The 15,951-nt window shown below is 43.2% G+C and overlaps 1 protein-coding gene across 3 annotated transcripts; it reads right to left on the minus strand.

Moving 5' to 3' along the window:
* Positions 1–1,425: 1,425 nt before the first annotated feature.
* Positions 1,426–15,501, minus strand: ZDHHC1 (zinc finger DHHC-type containing 1). 3 transcript variants are annotated; one of them, XM_053399700.1, is made up of 12 exons: positions 15,329–15,501; positions 11,828–11,926; positions 10,487–10,705; positions 9,848–10,023; positions 8,930–9,031; positions 7,858–7,982; positions 7,377–7,535; positions 6,434–6,546; positions 5,008–5,093; positions 4,292–4,361; positions 2,892–3,006; positions 1,426–2,038 (listed from the first exon to the last, which is right to left on the minus strand). In XM_053399700.1, the coding sequence occupies exons 3-12, from the start codon at positions 10,703–10,705 to the stop codon at positions 1,503–1,505; spliced, it is 1,701 nt and encodes a 566-aa protein (XP_053255675.1). In that variant the 5' UTR covers positions 11,828–11,926; positions 15,329–15,501; the 3' UTR covers positions 1,426–1,502. The 3 variants fall into 3 exon arrangements, with proteins under 3 accessions (XP_053255675.1, XP_053255674.1, XP_053255673.1); XM_053399699.1 differs by having other exon boundaries at positions 4,292–4,385; positions 15,371–15,500; XM_053399698.1 differs by having other exon boundaries at positions 4,292–4,385; positions 15,329–15,500.
* Positions 15,502–15,951: the final 450 nt, after the last annotated feature.

Genomic DNA, 15,951 nt, shown 5'->3' on the forward strand with positions numbered 1-15,951 from the left:
CAAAGCAGAATCACTCCCATCCCTGACATTGATATCCTTTTATTCAAGATGCCAGGAATTGACCCCCAAGAGCTTGTGAATTGAAACAAATGTCTTCTCCTACTTGAGCTGTCCTTTCAGAAGACAAATCTGATTTTATTTCTACTGATAATGATTCCCAAATGTTCCAGTAGAGATAAAATCAGATTTGTCCTCTGAGTATTTAACTAGTTGAAAAGTGCAGTTATTTGAAGAGGTACTAAAGAGCTGACCGCACCCCCGCCCAAAAAAAGGTTACATTTTCAGAGCGGAGGGGTGCTGCATTCAGGATCCAAGCGAATCTGCACTGAAACATTTTGGGCCTCTAAAGAGGTAAAACTGCTGCTCATCCTCACCAAAGGCACAAAAGTCGGGGTGGTGGTGGAGAAAAATGTTTAGCAAAGAGCATAGAAATGTTTTTTATTGTAAACAGAGCTGTTCAAGGAGCCCGAGAATATTGCTGCGTGAACATCAGAAGCTGCTTTGCAAGAGGCCAACCTATTCGTCAGTCTAGACCAGTGTTGTCTTCCCTGACTGGCAGTGGTTCTCCAGAGTCGCAGGCACAATCTCGCGTACTGTTTACCTGTGCCTTTATAAACTAAAGATGCCAGGGATGGAACAAGAGACTTCTAGGGCAGAAGTGGGGAAACTGCGGCCCGCCACCTAGAAGGGATGACAGGTTCCCCGCCCTGCTCGAACTGCAGAGCATGTGCTCCATCACATGGTCCCTCTCCATAGCAAGCAGTGAAACACTGAGGAGGTTCACAAGCACCCAGGAGCCTCGTCCTAGGACCTTATCTCCTTGCACACCTTGCAAAGAGCCTTATTTTCCCCAGACAGCATTTTCAAGGGAAGCCACCCACTCAAAGTCCCTGGTTCTGGCCCCTGGCCATCAATGCAAGTCCTCCACTGTGAGGCCAGTGAATCTGCATTACAAGGCAAGAATAAGCCATCACGAAAAAGAGAAAACCCTTTCAGACAGAGAGATAGAAAAACAGGGAGCTGTTTCCAGAGGAGAGTGTAATCCATGCTACTGTAGGACGAGTGACTTTCCCACCCTGCCCCTTCCACTGTTGTGGTAGCTGCTTTTGGCACCCCATAGGAATGCACTGCGTTAAGCAAAGGGCACAGGCTTGCTTCTGTGGGATCTGTAAGAGAACTTGAAATAAGATTCCAACCACCTATAAGGCTTAGCCTTAAACCTTCAAACCTCCTGGTACCCATCAGTGAGGAAAGACTGTTGCCCAGGAGCAGATTTCTACAATTCCGTTGGCCTTCAAAGGCAAAATGACTTCCTTGCAAAAGCTACAAAGATGATGGAATAAGCCCTCTCCCCCATCCACAAAAGGCAGGTTAACAAGGAGCCATGACCAGCCAGCTCCAGAGAGCAAGACAGATGACTCAAGATTAAATCCTTGAACAGGAATATATTTGGAGAGTGAGCAGCCCACACATCCCTTCTTCTGCCTTGGCTCTTAGGATGTCTAAGCTGCAGTTGAACTGGTGGTTGAGTCCCATACGTGGCAGTCCTGATCATCCACGTGCCGTTTACTGGAGCATTTTCTGTGGGGGGGTTCAAATGATGTTTCACCGGACCAGGGTTTGGGGACAGGTGGCTCCCCACTGCTTTTGCTCACAAAGATGGTTGGGATCTTAGGAGACAGTTCCAGCTCTTCCACCCGCTGCCCTGCAGGTGGCTGACAGTTCTTGTCTTTTGGGTTGTGCGTGGTGTTCTGGTGCTTCTCTCCTCCCCCTCTGGAGTGGACAGTGGGGAAGGGGAGATGCCGAGCGTTGCTCTGGGAAGCTGCATTTGGGGCACTGCTCCCCAGACGCGTCTGAGCCACAGGGATCTCATCCATGGACTCGGCTGACTCGGAATGGTAGTCAGCTGGAGGACCTGCGGCCTGGACGGGACCGTTGCTGCCTGTGGGTGTGACTATTTTGGGAGGGGCAGCCGGCATGGGAAGGCGAAGGCTGGAGGACGAGGATGTTGAGGAGGTGGCACCTGTGATGGAAAGTTCTGCAAACATAAGAGGAAGAGGGTGTTAGGAAATGATATTTCCCTCCTTCAGCAGCAACGGCGGGGAACCTCCAGACCACAGACCAAATTAAGTCTGGAAGGGCTCGTAATATGCCCTGTGAAGACATCTTCCACAAACCACACATGACCTTATATGTGGTATCAGATGTGGGCAGGTAGAGATGTGGCTGCAAATCAATAATTGGAAACCTTAAAGTGTGCCCCTGATTGTTCCTTGGCAAGTAAGGCTTGCCATCAGCATCAATCACCTGATTGGTGGTGACAACAAGCCTTGCAGGGATTGCCTGTGCTTCTGAATTCCCAACTGGCATGTTTCAATTAGGAACTCTACAGTGCAGCCAATCCCCACACAAAGAGGGGTTTGCTTTAAGTACTGACCAGCATTTACACTAGTAAGTTCTGTTGCATCACCTGATGACTGACAGGAACTGACAGGTAGGCCACCTTGCCCACCTAGCATACTCAGGGGAACTCAGGATCAGGCCCAGCAGCTGGATCCTATCCACCACCCCTGTTCCACAAGAAAGGCCAAGAGGCAAACAGAACAGAGCTCCAGTACATGTATGTTTAGAGCATGTAGAAAGAAGTGATCTAGAGAAAGAAGAGGTGGCAGCTCTGCAGTTAAATCTGGAATCTACTGATTGGTCAACTAGTGGTCACATGTGATAATAAGAGTTATATGGTTTCTGCTGCTGAGAAGAAATGCTCCAATGTTTAGAGGCTGTGCAATGATGAAGGAAGAGAAAATGCCTGCCTTCATACACCATTCATGACCCCAGAAACTCTATTCAAATACTTTCTACTTCTGACTCTCTCCACCTTTTTCTTTTACCTGGTTGTAAAGCTGGAAGAGAGGACCATGGGCCATCAGCCATCTTGGATCTTTCTTCTGACACAGAAGAGGGGACCTTATGCAACTTCTTTCTCCTTTTCTTCTTCTTCTTTTTCTGAAGTTACACAACAAGACAAATCTGCTTAAAATCATTGCAATTTTAATGGTTAGAGGAGGGGTGGCTAACCTTTTAGTGGCCTGAGGCCCAGATTCACCCTTGGCCAGCCCACTGGGGTTGAATGCCAGTGGTGTGGCCAAAATACACTCTCATGCTACACTCATGGGAATAATCACACAGCCTCCTGCTTCAGCTGATCTGTGCCGATCAACTGAAGAGGGAGTGTTATCACTCCCTTCCTGCTCATAAAATGATTAATCTGATGACCAGGGAGGAAGTGAGTTGTGTTTCCAATAGGGAGTGGGCTGAGCAGAGAGAAACAAAAAACAACAATGGCTTTGCAACTGCCACAACAGATGGGGACTTGGAGGCAGGGGAAAATGCTTTGGGTGGTTAGCCAATCCTGGATTAGAGTGACAAAGAAGGACCCAGATGACCAGAGTTAAAATTCCCACTGAGCCTTGAAGCTTGCAGGGTGACCTAGGAGCAGTCATTCTGAGGATGGGGAGGGGAGGCAGTGAGCAAGGGCAAAGAACAATGTGGTCCGACTGAGCCCCTTTAAGGAAGGAGGGAGGAGAGATAAAAAGTAAAACAATGAGCAAGGTGGTAGGTATCAAACTAACACCACTTCCTTCCATTTTAAAATAGTTTTATAACTGATGATTGAGAGTCAGTGTGATGTAGACATTAGAATGTTGGTCTGGGGCTTGGGAGATTCAGGTTCAAATCTCTTCTCAGCCATGACGCACACTCGATAATCTTGGGCCAGTCACTATTTTTCAGCCTCTCTCTCTCTCTCTCTCTCTCTCTCTCTCTCTCTCTCTCTCTCTCTCTGTGTGTGTGTGTGTGTGTGTGAACTGCCTAGAGGAGGGTTATTGTTTTTTACAGTTAAGTGGTATACAATTTTAAAAATAAAATAAGTAATAAATACCCTCAGAATGAGAGAGATGATTTTCCATGAAAACATGGAAAAGAAGGCGAAAGTGCACATCTGACCCTTTTCATATTTAGCCTCAGTACAACAATGCTTTCAGTTTAAGAGCATTCAGAACCCCATTCCTCACACTGCCATCAAAGTATGAACTTTGTAATTTTGCTTCAATGGAAGGATACAAGCAGATAAAGGGCTACTAACCACAGAAGGGAAGGATACAAGTTCAGCTGTAAATGATAACAGCTGCAGATGAAAGAGGAAGTGTGGCATGATGACTTATGCCCCAAGATCAGGCGCAGCAGCACAGCCCCAGCACAAAAGACTACAACTCACAGCTCTATCTCTCACCTGTGGCTGGTCTCCATCTTGCACCTCTGATTGCTCAGGGGTGAGGATGAGCTTGGTGTCTGAGCCATCACTGCGAATGCAGAACTTGGTTAGGCTGAAAACAGAACAGGCAGTGCTGATTTCTTACATACCAATCCATCTACAATGCAATAAATAAAAGCTTCACCTCCTTTGTCGGCCCATCAAGCCTTTGCTACTGGAGTTCTAGTCTGAACTCCCAGAATTTCTTCAGAAAGAAGAAATGCCTTCAGTTTTTGCTTTTTTAAAATACAAAAACAAGAAGTAACAAAATAAAAATGTCACACCATGTAAATTATAATAGTTTAACATAATTTTCTTCTTCATGTGAAATCCATTTGCAATGTGGAGAATTTCTGTATATTTCATCTTAATATTATAATTTGTATTTAATCTCTTTTCCATGATTTGAGGAAATGCTTTGATAAAACTTGCTCCATGTGTCCCTTTAGTAACATATATACACAGGGAAACTTCTCTTATAGCCCATTCACACAAACAGCTTACGTCTCTACTTGTACCTATGAGATTATGTACATTGAGAATGGTGTTATGACACCTCAGATGCCTGGAAAAACTGGAAGTGCTAATTTTTCCTCCCCTCAGAGTGACTTCATTAAACTACCTGCTGTGACTCTAGAACAGCTTCTAGGTAAGCTCAGTTATATGAAAAGAAACTTGACATCAACTTTACTCACTCTTTCCCAGATGCTAATCCTGTAGAGTCTTCCACCTGGATCTCAGGATTGGTATATCCAAGGCTTCCTACATAAAACTGCATTTCCTGAAATGTGCAAGAGTTATTTTAAAACAGAGGCAAGTGAACAACCCAGGCATCCTGACAAGTTAGTTTCCTTCTCTTTATTGTAAGTCAAAATTACTGTAAAATTTAGCTCAGGTACCTGTAGATTTCAACATCATCGTTACTTTTTAAAAGCCTGGTCCTATAATATATTTTCCCAGAAGGAGGTCCCAGTGTGTTCCATGGGGGTTGTTCCCAAGTAAACATGCATAGATTGCAGCATCTTAAAAAATCTCAACCAAAATAAAAATGAGAGACACTTGCATATAGTTCACTTTTTCTAGTTGTATTTTAGATGATAAAAACATGAAAGGCTTGGGCAATTGTTTATGAACTATATAAAATTTTGCTGTGTTTAGTTGAGCACCAACACTATCAATCACTTCATTTTAAAAGTCACTAGCTCCCTATTAATGCCATGTTCAAGTCATGGCTTACACCTCCCTTTGACAGCTTGGTTTTAGTCTGCACAAGTTTCTTACATATTTGAAATTCAGCTCAAAGCTAGATTCGAGTATACAAGCTAAACTGTCTCTCACCATGCAGTGCTGAGAGACTATGGAAGATCACTTTGTACCCAAAGTGCACAAAATCCACTTGGAATGGATGATTTCTTTAAATTGTACAACTGAATTTATTGTCAATGTGAATACTGTCTATACATTCCAAGAGAGGATTGATCAGGCACATGCTGCATGAGAATCAATTTTTTTTATTATTCTTTTTAAAATTCTTTTTAAAATTCTTCTTTTTAAAGAAGTTGTAAATGCTGTGTTTCTCTTAAAAGAATAATTTGGTCAGTATTAAATGATCCAAATATAAGGGTCATTTATATAAACCAAATCAATGCCCTCTGCTAGAAACATTGAGTTAAAGGAGATTTTTTCTATCTATATCTGGGTTGGGAAATCCCAGGACTGTGGATGCAACTTGGCTTGACATGGGTCCCAATTGGGCCCACAAGGTCATTTCATCCAAACCTGATGCCAGGTGTGGGGCAGGGAGAGGCACAATTGGATCAGCTGCCCGACTGAGTTCCCCAATCCCTGCAGAAAGCAGCTTTGCCAGCTCTCGAGAGAAAGACCTTTTATGGTAAGATTTTAAATACATTCCCAATGTAGGTTTTAAAAAACCACCACCACGGTGCTGCCTTTTACACTTCATCTCTAAAGAGCAGGCAGAGTACTCTGACTCTCAATCTCAGTAATGGATGCTACCATGCTGAGACTGGAAGATAAGCTGCAGGAGCCAGCAAACTACTCTGTGTGCCTTGTCAGGTCAGATCCAGCCCATAGGTCACAGGTTGGTCACCCCTGCAATACCTGAATAGGCCTCACTTGAGGAGGGCAGGATTCTAGCTGCTTGACAGGATCCTTCATCTCCTGAGGGGGGCGTTGCTGCACAATGTATTCGTAGGTGGTCAATCGATGCCACACTAATGAAACGGAAAAGAGAAGAATTAAATGATAGAAAATCTGCCAGCTCAGACACTGCATGAATAAAGGTGGAAAAGCTCAAAATTATTAACTAACATCCTCCTTATGGGTTCTCAATAAATAATACATTTTTCATTGTTAAATCAAAGAGTTAAGTAAACACTGCATGCAAAATACTCCAATCCAAACAAAACAGTCATGGGTGGTTCTTGGAGAACTGTGATGGGAGAGTACTATGAACTCCACTGTCTATCCAGACTTATCCAGACCATAAGTGAATGTATGCCCCAGCCACCTTCACCTTCAGCTGCATTCACACTTTAGAAAGATATTTGAATGGGAAGATACAATTGCCATTCTGCTTATTACTACCCCACCATTTGAAAGTCAGGATAGACACACACTCAACCACTGGGGAATGGAAGCAGACAACTGTTGGAATAAAAATGCTAAGAAGAGTAAGATGAATCTGAGCAGAGAGAAGAGAGACCAACTACATCAGCTGAGCTGGGACCAACTGCTATTTGGCTTCTCTTCTCCCAAAACTGCCTCCTCAGTGGCCAGTTCAGCTGGTCACTTATAAGGGGAATTATGTAACTTTAAGACTTAGCATCTGAATTTGCTTGTCTTTTCTCTTCTCTCATTTCCTTTTCCTTTTGTATTGTGCCTTAGATTGGAAGCCTGTGTGCAAATACTTGCTTCTTTTTATAGTCTCTGCTGAGTATTTATATAGACAATAGAAAACATATCCCAGTTGCTCCTTACACAGCATGTGCACAGCGGGGGGTTCCCAATTAATATGAACTGCAGAATAAAAAGTGATACCTACTGAGGTAAATGTGGAAGATCAGCAGGTGACCCAACAGGAACAGAGTCAGCAGCCCCAGGAGAATCAGAACCCCAGTCAAACCCAAAATGGCAGGTCCTTGTGTCTCAATGGGAGCAGCAGGAAGGAACACAAACCACACATCCGTCTGGTTCTTCAGGCCTAGAAAACAGAATTATACAAATAAGGAAATTGAAGCCAAGTCTGGAGCCATGGAACATCTGAAGGGGAGTGATACTGAGAAGGTGCAAAATACCTTTGCTGCTCAGGTCAAAGGGAACAATTTCTAAGAAGCTTTGAGCTTGAACACCTCTTTATAGATGTTAACTATTTAAGAAACTGCATCATGCCACTCTTGATCATAGAATGCTGTAATAGTGTATGGTAATTGGGATACTTATCACTAGAGGTGCTCCCTCAGGGAACCTAGTTGAACAAAGTGTTCACATTGAGACAGTTCCTCATGCAGAGTGTGGGTTGATACCTTCAAAGTGCTGGTCTGTGCGCAGTCTCATGGGGTTAAGGAAGAACTCCACAAAAACGTAGCAAGCAATGAGTAGGATTAGGAGAAGGCCTAGGATGGCAGATATCACACTGTTCAGAAAAAGCCTGCCAAGGAAATAGAAGGTCAGTTAGCACTACACTGTCTGTTGAATGATCCCGGTTCTTCCCATCCACTTTCTCCATACTAATCATAATTTTATGCAACTTGCTTTTCTTTCTAAACCAAAAAGCCCCCAACGTTATGGTCTTTCCTCATAAGAGAGTTGCTCATGCCCTTTTCTGCAACTTTTTCCTGCTCTACAACATCCTTTTGAAAGTTCACTCCCAGAACATGGCACTCCGAGAGGTCACACCATAGATTTGTATAACAGCATTATGATATTGGCAGTTTTGTTTTCAATTCTGTTCCTAATGACCCTGAACATGGAATTCATATTTTTATAACTAATGCACACTGGGTTTGTGGTTTTTTTTAAACTATTCACCATGACCCTTAGATCCCTTTCCTGGTCAATCGTTGTCTGCTCAGACCACATCCGTGTATAAGCGAAGTTGGGATATATTTTTTTTGCCTCAAAGGCCAGAGGGATGTGCATGTACTGTGGCACACACTACAGAACTCTAAGCTAATTTAAGTTTGACTTGTGACACACATGCCAAAAAAGGTTGGCATCACCTACTTCAGAGCTACTAAAAGAGGACAAAGCTTAACCTTCAGTAGCCAGAAGGAACAGAGCAAGAAAGTGAGCTCTATGTCCAGCTGTTTGAGTTAGGGTTCAAAATAAGCATTTGGACAGAGATCCCTAATATTTGGCTAAATAAGTTCTACTCTGTGCTCCCTTTTAAAAGCTACTGAAGAAGTAGGCATACAATTCTGCCTGCAAACTTAAGGGTGCTCTCTGATTTGTATGGAGTATGCTGTAATTTTGAAAAGGAGAGAAACTAGGTATTTGGACAATAGTGGCTGAAGCACAAGGCACAGGGATGATTCAACAGTCCTGCACAGTAGCTTTGCTTGTGTGGATTAATGCTGTGAAAGACATGACCCATACCAATAGTTCCTCTCTCCCACACAGTTGTTAAGCCACATGCAGTGATGATCAAATCCACACACACACTTGTTGCAGGTCCCACAGTGCTTTGATCTGGAGCTCCTAACAATAAGAAAGGAATGTTCATGTTAGAGTGGATAAAACCTGCAAAACAGAACTAATCATAGTTTGTTGCTCATGCCTCTCACAGTCTGGGATGCTACGTTAGATGCCTAAAACACAAAGAAAAGGCACACTTAAGTCTACTAAAGACCAACATTATACACTCTCTTTCTTCCCCTGTTTCTTTCTCTCAGGCTACAAACCCAATTGAGCCTACTTATATGTTTTGCAACAATGCGACTCCCACTTAAATGCAATGAAGCAGCATGAGACCATTGCTCTTTTCTTAATTGCTGCTGACTTTTATGCTTCCTGCCAGCACACCTGAGCAAGATCATTCTAGCCTCTCTCTTAATGCTACAATAAAAATACTGAAAGACGAGTATGTTGGGCAAGCCAAAATCCCTACCTAACCACTGTGTCCAATGCACAAACACAATGGTGCTGGTGGTTATTGCACTGTCCATGACTTCCTGTCACCAATGTAGCAGAGCCACTGGCTTCCAGTGAAATGAAGCAACAACAAAAACACAGGACCCTACCAACAGGAAAAATCATTGCCCTGGCAGTATTTGTTTCCATAACTTGAACTGAGGAAAAATTAAGCACTGGACTGCTTCTGGAACCACAAATGGGTATTTAGTTGACAGCCTTGTGCTCAATAAATCTCCAGTTCTCTAATGAAGGTAGAATATAACTCCACAACTATTACACACATGCTTCATCTGATATTTCCAATACTTGACTGCTGTCTGTGAGAGGATTCAATGCAATAAACTTACAGAAAACACAAGGAAGAACAAGACTATTACTTACACATTGACATCACAGATGTGACAGTGGCGGTTTTCAATGACGTGAGCATGCTGGCTTCGATTGAAAGTAGTGAGTGGCCCCTGGTAATTCTTCTCTCGCACACCGTCATCAGCTGGGTCAATAGAAACTGCTGTAAGATGAACTACTAGATGGCAGAGAAAAAACACTCCGGGACACTGAAGTGAACACAGTTAAGGGTTGTCTCTACAAATATACTGACTTCTCATTTTCAAGGTCCCATTTAAGTGGGCAAAATATGTTTTTAATCTCTTCAGTTAAGAAAAAGGTCTCTTTTGTTACCAAGTGAGTCAAAGGATTCAAATTACCATTCATTCACAAAGGCACAGGGAAAGTAAAATTAACAAGGGATGTGGGCAGCGTTGAGAGCAAACGGACACAGCAAAATGGCATGAGCCATTAGTGTACAGAAAATTGCAATTATTCTTTTAGAAAGCATAAGATACTGCTCAAATGCAACAATCCTACAAATTACAGTAAAGTAAGGGTACAGTCTGAACGACAGGAACACTCAGTGATTTTGCTCACTAAAGGTTTTCTACCATTCCTAAATTACCCTCACCAGTAATTGTGACAGCTGTATTTGCAATACTATGCTGAAACATCAATATGCAAGGATACAATATACCCAGCAGGAACCCAGTGCGCAGGCAGGAGTGGCACAAGGACACCAAAGCCAACCACTGCAAAGAAGAGGTAGAGCAGCCAAGCAACAAACTGGAATGGATGTGGAGGCCAGCTCCAGCCATTTCTCCGGGCATGCTGGAACTGGACCTCATGAGCTGCTTCATCACTCTTCTCTGGTGCTGTCTTATTAGGTGGTTTATTGCAGATGTTCATCTAGCAGAAGCAGAAAAGAAAAATGAGAAAATGCTTTCTTGAAAGAGGCCCAGAAGACAAATTTTACAGGGATAAAACCTCTCTCAGTCAAAGCTTTCCGTGCAGAAAAGGCCTGTCTAAACACCAGAGAGATGGCAGCATAATGTACCACAGCTTGTGTAGCTTTATTTATCTGAAAGATCAATTGCATTGCCCAAATATACCCACTTGACTACTTTGATCTGCGGAACTGGCACTGTTACAGGTGCCACATAATATAATTTGTTCTACATTTGTAGGAAATGGATCTTTTAAGTATGGCAGCACCCACACTTTGGAACCTCCTGCCTATTGACATCAGGCAGACACCTTCACTGCCCTCTTTGCTAAACACAGTTTTCTTCAGACAAGCCCAACCTGATTTGTAGAATGTTCATGTGTGTTTTAATCTGTTTAGTTTATTGCTGATTTTTTTTTAAAAAGCCACACATTTCAAACAGTTGCTTCTATTGATAATGTTATTGTTCTGTAAACCACTTGGAGGTTTTTAAAAAGCAAGCAGTGTATCAAAATTATGAAATAAATAAATAATAAAAAGACCACCCCATAAGACAATACTGCAACTTGCCTTGTCTTTTTGGAGGTTTGCTTAGACCAGATCTAAACTTTACATCTGTTATACTGTTAGGTGTTGAGATAGGTGCAATGTTGCCAAGTGTGCTATTGCTCTAGGTGAGAACTGTGTAATGCTTTGCATCCCAACCCCTGTAGCTGAATGGGTATGTGTGTTCTAGTGCACTGTGGAAACATATCTCACCAAACATAAGTAGTTCTGAAGCAAAGTTTCCCCTCCTCTGTCCATACGTCTGCCTTTAACCGGTATGTATGTCTAATGACTTTCTGCATTTATGCTAAGTACTTTGACAAGCAAACATAGGGAAGAGGAGGACTGGATTATCTCCACAAGTTCAGCTACTTTGTCTTCTGCACAAATCTAATACAAGCACCCTTACTTGATATTTATTACAAACAAGCAAAGACGTCACATGAAAACTCTAAGCTTCACAAGGTGTGTGTAACCTGGAGTAGCCCAAGGCCATGGAAGACTATAAAAGTTGCAGAAGTCATGGAGGCTTCCCTTACCCCAGCCGCAAAATGGTGGCCTCAGTTTCTCAGTGCAGGCTCCTTTAATCTGATCATGTAGCTCTTAAAATGTTCTCATAAGGCCCACAGTCCTTTTCTCTGTAGATAGTCAGAGTAAATTAGAAGGATTAAATCATATCAAAAACAATCTTTTGAAAAAATACATAAAGGCTTCTGTGCCAAAGCCTTCAATACAAAAGTGATATTTTACATTTTAAGTAATACTATTTTTAAAAACAATTTTGTATCTTTTGCTGGGTACTTTTTGACCCATTTCATCTCTATCCAGTGAAGACAGGTGTGATGGAAAAGCCCACCAAATAGGTCATCCTTTATTGCAAAGCAAAGCCCACTTCATTCTCCAGTATATGAAACTAGCTGAACTACAAAAGCTAAAAGAGGCAAGCTATCCACTGTCTGCTTTGGCTGGTGAAACTGGAACACAACAGACACTTCTATAAGAGGTGAAAATTCATGATTCTCCTTTAACAGAGGTTGTTTTTGTTTTTTAAGCAGAGGCTAAAGCAACTGATTTTATGCATTGGCAGAGGAGTGACTTTTGATGCCACTCCCTAGGAAACACAACACTAGTGTATTGCCAGGTCTCCTAGACACTTTTCTTATAAACACACACTACAACACAAGGACTGCACACATGTGCTCACACTACTCAAATACACAACACCCAAATTTTCGTAGTCAGGCAAACATTTTTTGAAAGAGCAACCACAAATGGCAACCACAGAAAGCTTGTGTAGTCTGGATGTCTCTAGTTAAAATCTGATCTCTATCATGTACGCACTAGACGGGTTTAGGGAAGCCACTATTTTTTCTGATCCAGACTTCTTCATTTGGAAAACAGGGTTAGTAATATTAGACTGTTTTACAGGATGTTGTGAGGATTAAAAAAAAGTGTTGTAAACACTCATATTATTATGAATCACAGCAGATGATTAAGGAGACAAATATATATAAATCTATAGCTCTGCTAGACAGCACTTAACAGAAGCTCCCGTACCTAGTCAAGTCTTATATTGTACCTGAGGGTTCAGGAATTTACACAGCATCAATCACACTATGATTTCCCTCAACTTGCTGGTAGTTAGAAAGACAAACGCCAGAGTTGATAGTTGAGTGATATGAGCTAGATGTGTAAAAGCAGTAGGCTGTTAAGTCAGAGAGAGGTGGGGAGTGCCTGATTTTCATTTGAATCCAATGCTATAGGAGAAGCAAGACCAAACTGGGTTGTTAATGCTGTGACCACCCTCATCATGCACCCAGGTTGTATATATGTGTAAATAAACCATATATCAGTCAGTCATGTTGTATATTCACAGCAGTGACCAGAGGACAAATGACCACTGGGAGGAGTGCAGAAAGAAGAAATGCCTTGGTACACTTGCATCAGCACAACCAGATGCCTTCATCTGCCCCAGCTGCAACAAAACATGTCTCTCCCCTATTGGTCTCTACAGCCACAGCAGGCACTGTAACTCTCCAATAGTTTGACTTCACCCCCGAAAGCATACTCTTCCATTGTCTCCCGAGACAGATGGATGTCAGCCAAACCATATATCATAAAGACACCACAGTCTCTGCCAAACCTTATTCCAAAGGAAACATGAACCCTGAGTAAGCAACTGGAACCTCTGGAATCTCATACTGCTCAGAGATTGGGGTGGCAATGAACAATACTACAATCCAGTTCTCACTGAAATGGTAAACCTTTGTCTAGGCTGCACAACTTCAGTCTGTCCAAGTAGGGGGGCACTCCTATAATGGAGTCCAGCTAAATCAGAAGAGAACCATTAATCTCAATGGGTCTACTCCAACTATCACTATTACCCTTTATGTCAAGCAAAATGATTCTAGGAGAAATCTTCTCCTAGACAAGCTAGTTTACTACATAGAGAACACTTTTTGTACAAAAGACCATTCAGTTATGTGAGCATCCCCACAGTCTGCAGTGGTACAGCCCAGACACAGGTCTACCACTAGTGTTAGAAACTGAGATATGAAAGCTGGGAGCTAAATGGCACCTTAAACCTAGGTTATGGGAACAACAATGGAATGTCTAGGTGCGCTTTTTTAATAACAAGAATACACTGCTGAAAATGAATGTGCTACAGCTAAAATATTATGTTCCATTTTTTCACATAGTCTAGTCTTTCCCCTGTCCACCACCCTAATATTCTTAAGAGGGTCTCTTCTCCAGTCTTCAGAGAGTAGCTGGAAATGGGGAGGCAGAAAAAAGTCCTCCTTTGCTTCCACACTGCAGTCTTATTCTGAAATTTTAGGTGCAGTACTGCGCCCAGAACTCAGAAACTGCTCATGCTAATGAAATTCCAAGTTGCAAAATGCACCTAAAACAATGAGAGTTTCAAACACTGTCTACCACCTCAGTAAGAACTAGCTGGTGAGTGGGTGTTTAAAAGTTATCAGAATTATCAAAGGCTAATTGAGGAAGGAAATATAGTGATCTGGTTGCTTAGAACTGGAAGCAAACATATTGTCTCCAAGCTGGGAAGAAGGGGAGTTATTTTTCCACATGCCTTTCCGAGTTCTGAAAAGTGAAAACTGAGGTACCTTTCAGAGAAACAGCGGCCCATGCTTTAGAAAATTAGGTGTAGTATATGAAGAGATGTTCAGAGGCTACTAGTATGGAGAAATTAAAGTGCCAGTTCATAAATCACAACTGTCCAAATGCCTCAAATAGGATTTAGGAAAAAGCCAGTCAGTGGAAGGAAAGCACAAATAATGGAAAACTTGCATTTTCAGTTCTCAACATGCTACGCGGTTGAGCCATGCCCAGGAAGCTCAGTTAAACATCAAGAGAGCCGTGGACTCAAAAAGGTTGAAAACCTCTGGTCGAAAGTGTCTAGCCTCCCTGAAAATAAATCTGGATGTCTGAACACTGAATAATAACCAGGTTGTCTGGAAGCACCCAGTGTATAACTATACCTGTAACGCTGGATAACTAAGACTTCATGCATCTGATGAAGTGAACTATAGTCCAGGAAGGCTTATGGCCATAATAAATTTGTTCAGTCTTCAAAGTCCCACAAGCATTAAAAAAAAATACTTAATACTACTGTGGGTCCCAATCAAAGGGGCTCACTCCTAGGAAAGTGTGCACAGATAACTGCCTGCATAACTTCCGAGTAAACGTGTACAGGATCGTGCTTGCTATTCACTTCCGTAGAACTTTTATTATAATTCTAGCACTAATTAAACAGAAGTAGATTTTTAAAAAAAATAGATTTCAACTCGACAGCCAGAGAGAGAGAGAGACCAGCTCTTCTCAAGCCAAGACGCCGGTGATGGCAGAGTCCCTTCCTCCATCCCAAAAAATACTTCCATAGAGGTTCGTGGAAAACCACGAGCACCCCATAAGTCCACGATCCCCCCTCTCCCCCCGACGGGAAAGGCCTCACTCCGGCGGCTGTATAAATCCAACCCCCACCCACCGGGGGAAGGGGGGCCCGAATCCGTCCTCCTCACCTTCCCCCCCCAGCTCAGTGGCGGTTCCGGGCGGCCACACACCCGCCTCATGCCCGGGATCGGGAGGGCGCTGAGGGGCCCCCTTCCTCAGGGCAGGCCCTGCTGGACCAAAGGCTCCTCGGCGCGGGTCAGGCCGCGGGGCCCGTCTCCATGGCGACAGCAAGGGCAGCGGCCCGACTCCTCCCCCATCCTTCCAAGCCCCGCCCCGCCTCTCTCTCCCTGCCTCTCGCAGTTTCCCCAGGTAGCCCGCCCCCTCCTGGCAGGCACAGGGTACTGCAGCTCTCGCCGCGAAAACACGGGCGTATGCGGCGGCTTCATTTTTTTTGGCACCCGAAATGCTCCTCGAAGGACAACGGGCTCCTTATCAGGCTTTTCACTTCGAAAGAAGACTCGTTCGTTCCTCACAGCCCCACACAAATCTCGTTTCAAATACAGAGGGGACCAACGCCTCCAGCTTGAAGCAAAAGGCACACCAACTCCAGACCAAAAGTGCCAAAAGAGAAAAGTTTCTTCTCCTGCTCATAATACAGTACTAGAACTCCTGGACATACAATGAAGGCAGTGTCTGAAGATTCAGGAGACCCAAAAGAAAATGCTTCCTCACACAGCACGTCAGTCATATG

This window comes from Podarcis raffonei, chromosome 8 (assembly GCF_027172205.1).
Source record: "Podarcis raffonei isolate rPodRaf1 chromosome 8, rPodRaf1.pri, whole genome shotgun sequence".
NCBI classification, from domain to species: domain Eukaryota; kingdom Metazoa; phylum Chordata; class Lepidosauria; order Squamata; family Lacertidae; genus Podarcis; species Podarcis raffonei.